This window comes from Schistocerca piceifrons, chromosome 1, assembly GCF_021461385.2.
Source record: "Schistocerca piceifrons isolate TAMUIC-IGC-003096 chromosome 1, iqSchPice1.1, whole genome shotgun sequence".
NCBI lineage: Eukaryota > Metazoa > Arthropoda > Insecta > Orthoptera > Acrididae > Schistocerca > Schistocerca piceifrons.
The window spans coordinates 801,347,667-801,363,138 of NC_060138.1; the positions used below are offsets into that span (position 1 = coordinate 801,347,667).

Here is a 15,472-nt window from a genome sequence, read left to right on the forward strand (position 1 = left end):
TTTATATTCTGTAGTAATTCAGATACCCATTATTAGACTAGATTGAGTGTTATCTGCTTATGGATTTCTGAGTATTTTCAAACTTGGTTGTAATTATGGTATGTCCTCACTCTGCTGACTTGAAGTATAGAAGTCAGCTGTTATGATGTTAAGTAAGTACAGGTATCACACATGGTGTATTGAAGACTGTCATTTCATTTATAAGTGTTATTTGCTAACATACAGTGTGAAAATATGAACTGAAGAATTTGGTACCTAGCAACATGTGATTCAGTGCTTGACAACTGACCAGATTGCTTAGTGAATCAACCAACAACCAGCCTGAGAATCACAAAATACAACATCAATGGCCTCAATAATATTAACAAAATAATTGAAACAGAATTTTTCAGTCTTTGCAGGACTATTTCCAACTGATAATTCTACGACGACTGCTAATTACATGGAGATGTTCATATTTCCATAGCTGATCAGGGACTGCTTATGGTGTGTACACTGCAAACGTTTATAGACATGTGCAAGAATAAATTTCAAAATATGGAGTTACACATTGGTTATTCACACAAAAGAGAGCAAATTTAGAGGCCATGGAATTACAATGGGAAAAATAATGACTCTGTTAACTATGGGTAGGGTTATGAGAAAACTATTAAGTTATTTTACCTAGGTTGTGAATATCATGTGTATGTCCACAGGGAGTTGCGAAATGGCAAAAATATGAAAATTTATAAATCAAATAAATGGGAAACTAACAAATTCTTCTCGAAGAAGTGGGCTTTTTCAGAATCAAAAAAATCAGAGCTATAAAACTCTTGCCACTACCTCAGGCATGTAGATTTGGGTATTTGTGTGCATAAATGTGTGCACTTGTATGGAAAAGAGCAAGAGCCAATAGCTAACATTAACTATTTTCTTTTGTTTCTGTGCACTGCACACCAGTCCTCTATAAGAAAATAGTTGCCTTCCCTTTATTTTACGTACTGAATTTTGGAAATAAATAAAATGCAAGGGTCTGTAAGATGAGAATTTCAATTGCAAATGACTTATGGAAAATCAGGAGAGAAGAGGAGCATGAGACTTTTGACTGAGGTACATTACAAACAACTAACTATTTGCTCATTGAAACTCTCAACTCCACATCTTCTATACAGAGTGAAAATTGATAATCATCTTCCCAAAGAAATTGTTTTGAAATAAGAAATCATCAGATTACTCAGTGACTAATAAAGTTTTGTGAACATTGCCTTTAATTCATTTCAGATAGCTATACTATATACATCATGTGCACAATGCAAAAAATAAAAATAACTGTATTTAATGACTAGAGCTGTAGCAACTGCAACCACCCCCACCTTGCTAGGTCTCATACTGAGTCTATAAAAATCCAATGATTCATGAATCAAGAAAGCTAAATGAATAAGAGACTATTTTTGGGGTGTTGGTAATCTGCATTTTGGCAGTTTTTGAATTGCAATGAACACACTTTTTTCTTTACCTAAAAATCAATGATAAAGTACATTGATGTCACAAGAAGTTATAAATACTTTTAACATTTTCTCCTCTTCTGTAATATTATGAGGTTGCAAGGTTTAGGTGTTTAAGTGATTGTACATCCATAATAACAAGAAAAGTGATATAAATCATTAGCTGAAAAAAATTAACCACATCAGTTTCTTTAACTTTCTTCAAAGACTGTAGCTTCTTCTCTTTCTCAGCCCTCCCAATTTAATTAGTTAGAAGTGACTGAAATGCTATGAATTAACAATACTACAAAATTGTTGTATGTGTATCTGCAACTCATGTAAAATTACTTTGCAGTGACGATGTAAAAAGTTACTCATGGCCACTCAGTTTATTAAAGTACATGGGTGATCAGTGGCTGGTTCATCTGACTACTCCACATTCATGGTCAGAGGCATCATTTGGAAACAGCCTTAGCTATTATGTCTCATACATTGGATACACTGCAGCACTTGCAGACACAAGAGTATGTACATTAAAATATTATAAAGTTACTACATGTGTGCTTTAGGTGTCATAGCTTAGATCTGTCAGAATTACATTATTAATATAGTTATTAAACAGTGGTGAATACAATTAAGTAAATGTAACATACAAATATTCTAGTTTGAAGTGACATTACTATGAAGTTTTTAGTTCTCTTAATCGTTCCATTGTTTCATTAACTCCTTTAAGTGCAACAAGTGCCAACATGTTTCATTACTAAATCTCTGTTCATTTTCTCTAAGGCCAACTCTTATGATCTCACTGTCAAGTGGACATTAGATTCAAATTTTCATTTTTATTCTTTTCCATTCTTGAGTAATGTGTGCTTCTGAGAACAAAACATCACGTTTATTTGTTTGAAATTGTGTAATTCCGAAACAAAAATTTAGTGAATTTACTTTGACACAGTGGTGACACTATTCAGCATCATCCTGGATGTGTCTGATGATTCAGTCTAAGTGTTTTGTCAAATGTGATCGTTTCTCAAAAGTTACTCCAGGGGCAGAAATTTGTCTCTCTATGTTAAGAGCAAGAATGGACCCATTACTAAGTATGTCAGGCTCCAAAATATCACAATATATGTTCTTGTTTGTTCTGCCATTTTGGGTTTAGTTAGAAGAAACTGTACTGCTTAGCAACCTGGAGTGCATGCTATTTCTCTCTTGGCATCTGGGCATTGTAAATCTGGTAAAAATGTCAGAAAACTTCATCTGTAGTGTTTTGTGTTTCACTGTGCTCAACCAGTAATGCGGGCAGACACACTGTGGTAGCTGTTGGATTCTATGTTTCATTTTTCATATATGCTATCTGTAGCTTGGAATGTCATTATGAGCATATCTTTATGAAAGACATTTTAAATTTCGCTTTTTTTTTTTAAAAAAAATGATATATTTAAGTGTTTGTTTCCATTGTGTTGTATCTACTTTTGTAGGTGGTCTGTATGTACCAAAAAGCTTAGGTATGGCACCTGCTTTATGTGAGGCAGGTAGCTCTTGTTTCAGCATACTGTCCCTCTCTGAGTTGCAGCTACTGTGTGCAGTATTGCTTACTTCCTCTACCCCACACCTTACAAATAAAATTCCACAAGAAAAAATGGAAACACTATAATGAGTCTGTAATTATAAGTTTACTGACCTGAAAAGTGAATTTCCCATAAGTCTTCTTGTTTTTTGCAGTGTCCAATTGGCAACTGTTAGGTGTTTTTAATGTACTTAAAATAATGTTACACAACACCACCCATAGTTATTATGACTGTCCTTTTTGGTGATGATCAGCTTCCAAACAGGAACTTCACATTTGATGTGAGATGTATTAGTGAATCACATAGACCTTAAACAGCATTAATTACTTGTACATGGAAAAGTGCCAATAACACATGGCCCATAATCAGTAAATGCTCTTTTGAAAGTAAATCATGTTTGCCACTGACTGTAGAAATTATTTATTTTCATTGTTGCAGTTTTGGCTTTAAGGTTGTTATCAAGTGGTGTATTGCAAAAGACTGTGCCTCATACTATGTTAAATTTTAAAAATTCTCTCACATGTTCACATTTCATGGTCATATCTGAGTCTTTTGACAGTTTTAATATCCTTACACATGTAAACAGTGTGCAAGAACAGTGGTTTGTTGGGATTAGTTAGTTTCATGTTCCATGACTCATTTACATCTGTGGATCATTTGTATGCATATTATATTCATTATTTGTATGATGTTCAGAAAGTGTCCATGTGAGGGAGCTTGACAATGACAGTTACAGGGTCCAAATCATGGATCTGTGCTCTGTGATTGTTGTGTCATTGCAGTGACATAGGTTTGTCCATTGTCAATAAGACATCAGTGGTGGCAAGTTCATTGTGTCTTGCTCACTTGCCTAATGCAGAGTGCATAGGAAACCTGCTTTCTCAGATCACTAGGCAACAATTCAAGAAATCATATTAATGAGATTTCATTACAGTAAGATAATTGACAATACTTAACTTCGAGCATTTACAATGGTGTGTCGCAATAAATATGTAACTTGCTGTTCTAGTATTCCGCTTGTAGCCTCAATGATATTAATGACTACTTTATTAAAGTTACAGAAAACAATGCATGTGAAATTACAGACCTGGGAGAGGATCATGTTGCTACCAGAACAAATAAAACACACTGTAATATAGGAAATTGGAAGAATGTGCATTCCAATGATGTAGTGAAAATAGTGAAAACATACAAATATTCAGAGCATGCAGAATCACTGTAATGGCTCAGCCATTAGCTTCAGTAATGAAGAGTTCCTCACCAACAGGCATCTTCTGAGACTTCTAGTAACCATCATGGACAATAACAATTCACAGAAATTGAGACTCATGCGTAACGTCAAGCTATAGACAATTTCAGTCATTTCAGTCACAGCCAAAGTAATGCAATTTGTTATTAAAATTAGGATACAATAAATGATTTTTGAAAGGGGAAATCCGCAACTACAGCTGCTTTAGACTTGTTAACTGTTAAATAGGTGAACCTATGTATAAAGTGCGCAATCCACAAAGAACTTTGCCTTATACTGTTTCACTGTTGTTTTACAATTCAAACCCATAGCTACTCCTTCACCACTGCTTCAGCTCATACAGTGTTAGGTTGTGCTGTGATACATCAAAGTAAGCAGCAGTTATATACAATAAACAATTAGATAAGTGAGAAAAAATTTATAATCTGTGCTAGAAAATGACCCAGATTCCATGTTAGTGTCACAATCCCACAATGAGACACTTGTCTATGAGATAATTAGCAACTGAATAAGTGGTTGGCTGGGATCTGAAACAGCTGCACTGTTTAATGCTTTGAGTGGGTCATTACTGTGGGGTAACCCTTTTACACATAACAATGTGATATAATGAATGTTTATTTTATTGTCATTCAGTTAAACAGTGATTTAGCTCATGTGATGTGAGTTTATTTTATCACTGTTTAATTAAACTAAGATTAAACTGTGATTTTTCTCATACGTGTTTATCTTGGTAACTTAAAGACAGCTACTCTTCACATGTGTACAAAGTCTGCTGGGTGCCCTCACATTTTAAAACCAGCATTCCTTCTCCAGAGTTAATAAAAATAATACTCCCACCCAGTTGCCACTCCCATCTTGCACTGATGCTGCTGCTCGCACTGTGGTTTCAGTTCTCTGAGACTGCAAGTTGCATTTGCATGAGTGTGTGTGTGTGTCTACTGCTGACAAAGGCCAAAAGCTTTAATTGTGTGAATCTTCTTGTTGTGCCTATCGCGACTCAGCATCTCTACTATATGGTGAGTAGCAACTTTCCTTCTTTGGTATTGTTACATTCCATCCTGAATTTTCATTGTTTGATTAAAAATAATATTGTCGTTTGAGGAGATGGAGTCTGTGCCACTCACAATGTGTGACCTCAACAAAGCATTAGAATGGATCCCCGACAAGACCTTACTCAAAAAGATGCTGTATCAGCTATCCTTCAGTGCTACTTCAAAAGCAAACAGTGGATTGCTTCATTTCAAAAAGCAACATCTTGGGTGCAGAAGTCAGAACATAGCATGTCACTAGGTTTCATCGTTTCTCTTTTTTTGTAACTGATCTAAACTAAGATGGTCAAATGCTACAATTTGTTGATGACACTGTTCTATTTACCAAAGAAAATAGTTCTACCCAGGCAGTCCTGGAATCAGGTGAATTATTCAGAAAGGACAATGAATGATTCATCTCAAACAAGATGAAAATAAATGAAAAAAATTAAGCAGCCTTAACAAGACACATATCTAGACCATTTGGAAACACTGAAATTGCTATGTTTTGTAACTGATCAACAACTTTCTTTGAATGGAAATTCTGAGTATGTAGGCAAGAAACCAACATGCAAAGTATAACTCCTGAGGAGATTGAAAAGAGTAACTACAGTCCAGTATCTGGTAACTATATATCATGCTCTCTTCCAAAGTCATATTGCGTGTGGGCTGCAGCTTTCACCAGGATGCAAGAATGTGCTTCTACCATGGAAAAAGAAAAGACACCACAGACCACTATCATAAAACTGTGAATTATGGCTATTTACAGCTGTTGTATGTTATTGTGCCTCGAACTACACAGCTACTTTCAAAAACAGGAGATAGCTTTCTGACAACTGTTCTTAGAATACTAAATTCACTAACCTTGAAAGGCAGATCTTACAGATGGAGGATTCAAGGAAAAAATTGCAAGTGACCAGAGACCCAAAACTGTGCTCACTATTATCAATGCATGAACCAAGTCAAGTGGCACAGTGCTAATACACAGAACTTGCATTTGGGAGGACAATGCTTCAAATCCCTGTACAGCCATCCTGATTTATGTTTCCCTTGACTTCCTTAAATTGCTCTATGTAAAGGCCAGGATGATCGTTTTGAAAGGGCATGGACAGTTTCCTTTCCCACCCTTGGAACATTCTGAGCATGTGTCAATGGGTCATTAAACCCTATTACTCCATCCTTCATTCAATACACGAATTTTTTTACTCTGATGACAGTGAATGAATGTACTGAACTTTTTCCAAACTTGGTAAATTTATTGATGAAACACATTGATGGGGAAAAAAATCTCACCACCAAGGAGTTGTGTCGGGTGACTGAAAGTTGGTAGATATGTTTCTACATCTGAAAGATGACATCTATTCAGATTTCATGCCAGTTGCATAAGAGCAGCACTAGCAGTGCCACTGTGAGGATGCAAATCAGATTTGCCTTAAATACATGCTGTTACAGTCATGAGCATTAGTTGCCTTTGAGATTTGACGTAGTTAGTTAGTTTCAGTGAAGAATGTCTGTAAGATTTCAAAGATGCCATTATTAACAGCTCACTGAGTTTGAATGCGGTCATGTAATCAGGCTATGAGAAGCTGTGTGTTCCTTCCATGATATTGTAGAAAGTCTTGCTGGAAAGCAGCCACTGTACATCACTGCTAGCAGCAGTCATCACAGGATGGTACGGTCGTAAGAGGACTGAGCTCCAGACAGCCATGTGACACCACCGAAAGGGAATATCATCATGTTTTGTGTATGACTGTGGTGCAACATACTGCATTTGCATCAGCAAAGACTGTTGTGATTTCTGACAAAAGCCACTTCTGCCTCTGCTTGGAAGGAGGTCAGGTGAGCACATGCAACCAACCTCTCTGCAGCCTATATACACTGAACCTACACCTGAAGTTATCATCTGGGGTGTGATTTGGAATGACAGCAGGAGCACTCTCATGGTTATCCCCTGTATCCTGACTGTGTATTTTTATGTCAGTCTGCTGCTTTGATGTATTGTGCTAACACTCGTGAACATTCCTGGGGGTATTTTCCAACAAGATAACTCACATCCTCAATCAGCTATTGTAACCCAACATGCTCTACTGTGTGTCAACATGTTGCCTTGGCCTGCTCAATCAGCAGGTCTGCCTCCAATTGAGTAGATACGGGACATCATTGGATGACAACTCCAGCATCATACACAACCCGAATTAACTGTCTCTGTAATGACCAGCCAAATGCAACAGGCATGGAACTCCATCCCACAAATTGACAACCACAGTGCAGCATGTTTGCATGCTTGCATCCAAAATTCTGGGTTCCACTCTTTATTAATGTACTAGCATTTCAAATTTGGAATGGTTTTTCTCATTCTTACATTTACTGTTATCTTGCAACATAAATGTGCATAAATGTGTTACATAGACATTCCTGAAACTTCATAAGTCCACATTTATTATTTCTTGATCTTGGGATTTTCTTTTTCTGTCAGCGTATATGTTGATCAATATAGTATTTCACAGTCAGATGTTTAATTTGTATAAATTAGTTATAATGTCATACATTATTTGTATTGTGATTTGTAAATATTGTAAATTTGACTTAGTCTCCAGCCACAACTGGTGAATGATACAGACCTGGTAGAAAGAAGTCAATAATAATACTATTTTAAATGGCTTTTTAATAGATTCCTGTAGTCACTACCAGTGTCCTTAGTGGATTTTCTTCCTATCTGGGATTCATAACATAGCTTTTTCAAGATTAGTGTAATTGTTACCAGATGAGAAACATAAGTTTCACCTTCAGTCAGTTTTTATTCATGTATGTTTTAGTGTAAAAATATTTAAGGTGTTATTCACATTTTTTATTAATGTATGTTTAAGTCTATAAAAATCCTGGAGCACTATTGACATCAGTTCTAATAAGAACAATCCAATCTCTCTTGGTAAGAGGTCTCTTAGAAGGCTTTGTGGATTGACATAAATGATGTGTTTAACACTTTTACTGCTACCAGTTTCTAACAAATGAAAATAAAGCTTGTTATTTTTTTTCATTATCCAGGAATTTAATTTATGACTAATGAAGAATAAACTAATCCAGCTCAAAGTACAACACACTACAAATCTTCACTTTTGAACGACTATTTCTTGTTGGCATTAAATGTACTGTACTTTATTATTTAACTTCATTTAATTATGATAAAGTATTAAGGAATATAATGACATTCAAAGCATATAATTCTATTATATTTAAAATATTCTTAAAATAAGAATACATTCATTAACATATAGCTGGCACATTTGTAGCTAAGAATAAGGAAAAATACATATTTGTATATTATAGACAGTCATGTAAATCATAGAAGCTGAAATTCTCTCCTCACACAACTACCTAACTATGAGAAGGTATTTTTATGACTGGATACTTTAAATTTGTAAAATACACAAATATTCTCAGAGAATGAATTATTCTATAATGTGCTAAGTCCCAAGACAAAGTATACACAACACACTTCATTTAACAAAAAGTTTTAGCAACATACATTACTTCACTTACAGTACTGTTTCTTTTCTCTTACAGGCTATTCAGTCACTTAACTGGGGAATAATTTATAGTGTGTTGGCAAGATCTAGTACTCCACACATATCTTCAATAGGTAAGGTGTATTTTGGCATTACAAAAAATGAATTTTCAGAATGGAAATAATAAACAAAACTGCATATAGACAACCACTTACTGACAGCTGACATGTGACACACTGACTTACCCCAGTTACACCTAGAACTTACCTGTAACAACACAAGAAGTTTCAGTGGCTACAATTCCCTTTCCAGTGTAAGACCCTCTCTCATGCTGATGTCCATATACCAACACGAATGCACCACTCTATAGCTGCAGTAACATTTATTGTTTATGAGAGCTATCCAGGCTGGTAAGCATCAAGGGATGGTTATTTGAAGGGGGAGGGGGTGAGATAAAAGAGGTAAATATGACAGCTAAGAATGATGAACAGTAACAAGTGCAGTGTTCAAGAACAGGAGGGGATTGTGTTGGTAAAGAGAGGCAGGAAAGAGATAGACAGGTGACTTCCAGTAGAATTATCAGTATGAGGACTGAATTAAATAACATTCAAATTCTTTTATTCATGTGTCATTTTTGTGTAAATCACATCATGAAGAAAAGAAGGGATGTGGAACAAGTCAAGTTATGAAAGAAGTTAAAATAACAAAAGAGCCTCACAAAATTATTAAAAATGCATAGAAAAGGAAGGTCACCTTATTCCATCAGAATATTAGAGGACTGAGTAATAAGTAGAAGAGCTTCTTGTCTGTTTAGAAAATTTAGAGAGCTCTGAAACCATACACATCCTGTACCAATCTGAGCAACATATAATTATAAAAGTTAAATATAAAAGATTATTAAAATTGAAGAAAGACAACTTCTCAGCCAAGATCACCTTTGTAAAACCATTACTTACAATGACCAGTTTTCAGTAAACAGAGGTATCATCATCTGATCTGTGAAACATGTACATAAACTGTAAAACAGTTTTCAGCATTGAATTATTATTGCACATACCATAATACAGGTTTTTTGAGCTATAAATGTACTCCAAATCTTAATTAGGTGCACATTTGATGCAAGATGCATTGGCATGTCAAAGTTAAAACCAGTAGATGCACTACATTCAAAGTTAGAAACCAGTATTTAGAAACCCATTTGCCAAGTGCATTCTGATGTCTTTAATTATGTTAGGCAGAAAATCACAGAGTGAAATACAGTATGTTGGAGTAAACTAACTTATTGCTCCTTTCTTTACTGAAACCAAAGGTACACTGTAACCGTAACAACAAAAACCAAAAGCAAAGATATAATTTTGTAATGTCACAGAACATGGCTGTACAAAGAATAAACATAAATATCTGATGCACTCACACCACAAAAACTGAAAATGAACCCACTAAAGAAAACTCAATACAACAAGCTCACTGCTCTCAACACTCCCACTCTTGTTTTGTTGAGTTTGATTTGAGATAATTCACAGAGCTTTTCTGTTTGATATGAATTTGTCTCTTGTTAAAGGTTTGGTGAATAGGTCTGCCAACTGTTTATTAGAATAAACGTAATAGACTTCAGTCTCATTATTTTCAACATGTTCACATATATAATGGTATTTAATGTCAATGTGCTTGGTGTGTTTGTAATATTCTGTGTTTTTAATTAGGCAAATAGCACTTTTATTGTCAACATGGAGTGTTGTTGTTTTGCCTAACTGAAAACCAAGTTCACTGAGAAAAGTACACAACCACCACTGTAGATACTTCATAATTCTTTTAACAGCATGCCAATGATCAGGACCCAGATTATGTAAAAACCTGCTCACCATGCTGACAGCGAACATGAGGTCTGGCCATGAGACAACTGCTGCAAACATTAAGCTGCCAATGGCCTGCCGATATGGTTTGTTTTCCATCTAGTTTACCTCATGTTGGTTTGCAGGAGATTGCCCACTGTGCAACATGGTTCCAACATCAAAAGGAGTGGAGTTAGGTTTCGAATCATCCATGTTGAACTTCTGAAGAAAAAAATTGATGTATCTTTGCTGGCCTATATAGATTTCTTTTGTAGAAGGGCTGTGTTCAATTTCCAATCCACAGAAATATTTTCCATTGCCCACAGTAATTTCAAACATTGATCCCAGTGCTGTCAAAACATTTTCCAGTATTTTTAGAGACTTACAAATAAGCAAGCCATCATCCACATAAAGTGACAGGTAAACATCAGTGTCATCTGTTAAAGCATGGAAAACACATTTGTCTGCATTCAGCTGCACAAAGCCAAACACTGTGAGAAACTGTACAAATTTTTGATTCCAACAACATGGTGATTGTTTGAGTCTATATAGACTCTTCTTCAGTTTGCAAACATTATTTGAGCTTTCTATAACAAAAACTTTTGGTTGCTTCATGTGAAATTCTTCTTTCAAATGCCCATTCAGAAATGCAGTCTTAACATCAAACTGCCTGATTTCCATATCTTATGAAGCTTCTATGGCTAATAAAACTCTGGTTGAGTCATATTGGACCACAGGGATGACAAGAGAGAATGTCGTTTTATAATCAGTTCTCGTTATGAATAACTGCACGTAATCTAGCTTTGAAGTGGTTAATTATTCCCTCAGAATTCTGCTTCACATGATAGGCCCACTTACATCCAACTGTCTGACAGTTGTTTGGTAATGGTTCTAGATTCCAAGTTTTGTTCTTCTTCAAGGATGTTACTTCCTTTTCCATTGCTTTTTTCCACTTTGCTGACTCTTTCAATGCCATTGCTTCTTCAAAAGTTTGACATTCATAGATAATGGCAGAACAGGCTATATCTTGGTGCTCCCAGATTAGACTCATATCTCAGATTCATCCATTGACTTTCCTTCATTTGTTCACCAGTATCACCCTCTTCATATTCCTCTTGAACAACTTTTTGATTTTCTTTCATTTGTTCACCAGTATCATACTCTTCAGATTCCTGTTGAACATCTTCTGCAGCATGGTCTCCCAGGTAAAATTCAGTATATCTTTTTTCTATGTTTAAGCTATGAGTTTGTTCTACATTGAAAGAGACATTGCAGGAGATCGTAATTTTCTTTGACTCAGAATTGTAGAGGCGATAATTGGTACTATACTCATCATAGCCAACCATGATCAATTTCTTTGATTTACTATCCCTTTTGATCTAAATTTACCTGTAACATGTACGTATGCTACTGATCCAAACTTCCTCATGTGTCCTAAAGAAGGAGGTTTTCCAAACCATTGTTCATATGGCATAACATTGTCGTTTGCTTTACATGGTCGACAATTTAAGATTATGCAGCACAGTATACTGCCTCAGCCCACAGTTTGTGAAACAAGTCAGTACTTAGTAACATCGTGTGTGTGCACTCAGCAATGAACCAGTTTTCTCGTTCAATTCAGCCATTCTTCTGTGGTGTATAGGGACTTGTTTCCTCATGCATTATACCATTTTGTTGGAAATAATCTTCAAATTGCTTATTTATGAATTCAGTCCCATTGTCACTTCTCAGAACTTTAATTTTGTTTCCAGTTTGTCTTTCAATAGTCTCTGAAATTCCAAAAACACAGGGAAAGTATCATGCTTACTGTCGAGAAAATACATGAACCTGTATGAAGTGCAACTATCATTGAAAACTATGTACAATTGTGCACCTCCAAGAGATGGTTTTCTCATCCATTCACTCAAATCTACATGAATAAATTCACCAGCAACCTTCGATCTTGACTCCAAATTTGAGTTAAAAGATTTTCTTTTCATCTTGCCATACTGACATGGTTCACAATGAAGATTTTCAATTTTCTTCATATTGAAACCAGGCATTAAGTTCAGATCAGCCATATTCTTGAGACCACTTAAATTAATGTGCCAAAGTCTCTCATGCCAGATAATGTTGGAATTCAGGAAACAGGATTTGCCTGTAGTACATTTGGACATTTAAACAACATTTGATAACACTGATTGCCCATCTTAATTCCTGCTGCAATTAGACCTGAATTGCAAACTTCCTTTCTCTTATCGTCAAAAATAACTTTAATTTCCCTTTTTGTGACTGCTCCCATTGAAAACAGATTTTTCTGTAGCTTAGGAATATATAAAGTGTTTTTTCCAAAGTGCGAGGTTGCCAATACTTCAATAGATCCAACGTCTTCTGCCCTGACAATCAAGTTTTCTCGTTTTCTCCAATTTTAACAAATGAGTCATCCAACTGAATTGGCTTAAATGTTTTGAACCACTCTTTGTGTGATGTTATATGTTTTGACACAGCGTTGTCAGTTAACTAAATGTTTTTGCAACCTGGAGCAAAAACATATGCATGTTCATCACTCAACACTTGGGCCTCAGATGTATCTGTTTTCGTATTAAGTTTTGCTAAAAGTTTTCTGCGGTCAGATTTAAAATGTTCCCTTTTGTGACAGTGATAACATTCAACATCTTTTCTACTGACCATGTTACATGTACTGTTGTTACTGGTATTTGAACTGAACTTGTGTGTTTTATCCATTTTAACTGCTGCAAAGACTGCTGAGTTTTCATCACATTGTAAAAGTTTTTGTTCTTTTTTTCAATAACCTTAAAGTCAAATTATTGAACATTTGTTGATCATGAGTCCCAGGCAGTTGAAAAAGTTACAAACTTTGCTGGCAGAATTCCCAAAATTTTAGCCATTTTGTCAGCTTCTGTAACAGGTTCCCCAATATCAGCTAATGCTTGTGTCAAGGACTCAACTTGACTGATGTGTTGTGTGATTGTGTCTGTTGGCAACGTTCTGTAATCAAAACATTTATGCTTCAAGGCCATTTTATAAGCTGCAGATAACTGTTCATGAATAGCCTTTAGTCTGGCCCACATTTCCATGGCATTTGTGCATGTCATAACAGATTCCAATTGGTCAAATTCCATCGCAGCAGGTAGAATGAGCATTGCCTTAACATTTAAGTCATCCCAAGCAGTTTGACTCCCACCAGCTTCATTTGACCTCAGTTTCCCCTCGATGATATTGAGCACTTTTCCAGCATGAAAATAATTTGCAACTGATATTTCCACAGTTAGAAATTTTTACCATCAAGTTCCTGGATACTGTACATTTTCAAGTTATCCATCTTCAAGTAGGCTGAATGTAACTCAAACTTTTAATACTCAGTTCAAAACAAAAACGAAGGTTTTCTGCAATAGACCAACAAAATATGATAGCCCCAGAACTTGAGTGTCACAGTTCACATGAATATAACTCCAATAAAAAGCAATGAATTCACAGAACAGAAACAAATACCATATGTATGAGTTTGCCTGAGCCCATAACCTGATGTCTGTAATTATGTTTGGCACAAAATCACAGAGCAAAATACGGTATATTGGATTAAAAATGACTTATTGTTCCTTTATTTATTGCAAACAAAGTAACAATGTAACTGTGTCAACAAAAGAAAAAAAAAAAGATATAATTTTATAATGTCACAGAACATGGCTGCATACAGAATGAACACAAATATCTGGTGCACTCACATCACAAAAACTGAAAATGAAGCCACTAAAGAAAACTCAATACAACAAGCTCACTGCTGTCAATCCATCCATACTACAGATCACAGAGTACATCACTGATGCAACAGTGCTGCTGAACTGACACACAGTGAAAGATACTAGAGAAACTGTTGACATTTAGTGCAGCTGTAGGTCGCTTGTGTATTTATGTCATTATCCATTCCAAATATAAATATGTAATTTTAATACAAATATGGTAACAGGTATTCAATTATAATGTTTCTTAGCTGATAAAAGCTAGAATATATGCAAGCGACATCTAACAGCACTAAGTGTCAACATGTTCTCTAGTAACTTTCTGTTCATGTCAGTTCAGCGGTACTCTTGAATCTGTGATGTACTCCATAATTTGTAATATGGGACATATGCACTTGGTGAAACAGTTTGTAAATACTGGTTTTAACTTTGAAGGTATTGCGTATACTGGTTGTAACTTTGAATATATTGTATACACCGGTTGTAGCTTTGACATGCCAATGCATCTTACATCAACTCTCTGGCTAATTAAGAGAGGGTGAAGAACAAAAGTATATCTAGCCAAATCAGATTAGATGCATTTTGAAAACACATACACTACTGGCCATTAAAATTGCTACACCAAGAAGATGACATGCTATAGATGTGAAATTTAACCGACAGGAAGAAGATGCTGTGATATGCAAATGATTAGCTTTTCAGAGCATTCACACAAGGTTGGTGCCGCTGGTGATACCTACAACGTGCTGACATGAGGAAAGTTTCCAACCAGTTGCTCATACACAAACAGCAGTTGACCGGCATTTCCTGGTGAAATATTGTTGTGATGCCTCGTGTAAGGAGGAGAAATGCGCACCATCACGTTTCTGACTTTGATAAACTTCAGATTGTAGCCTATCGTGATTGCGGTTTATCGTATCGCGACATTGCTGCTCGCATTGGTCGAGATCCAATGACTGTTAGCAGAATATGGAATCAGTGGGTTCAGGAGAGTAATACGGAATGCTGTGCTGGATCCCAATGGCCTCGTATCACTAGCGGTCGAGATGACAGGCATCTTATCCACATGGCAGTAATGGATCGTGCAGC

The 15,472-nt window shown here is 35.8% G+C and overlaps 1 protein-coding gene across 1 annotated transcript in view; it reads left to right on the forward strand.

Moving 5' to 3' along the window:
- The window catches only part of LOC124713815 (leucyl-cystinyl aminopeptidase-like), a 289,726-nt gene that overhangs the window by 110,539 nt on the left and 163,715 nt on the right, over window positions 1-15,472 (forward strand). The window contains exons 9-10 of the mRNA XM_047242975.1: window positions 1,819-1,987; window positions 8,870-8,945. Of these exons, the coding sequence (XP_047098931.1) occupies window positions 1,819-1,987; window positions 8,870-8,945 (245 nt within the window). The remainder of the gene's footprint in view (window positions 1-1,818; window positions 1,988-8,869; window positions 8,946-15,472) is intronic.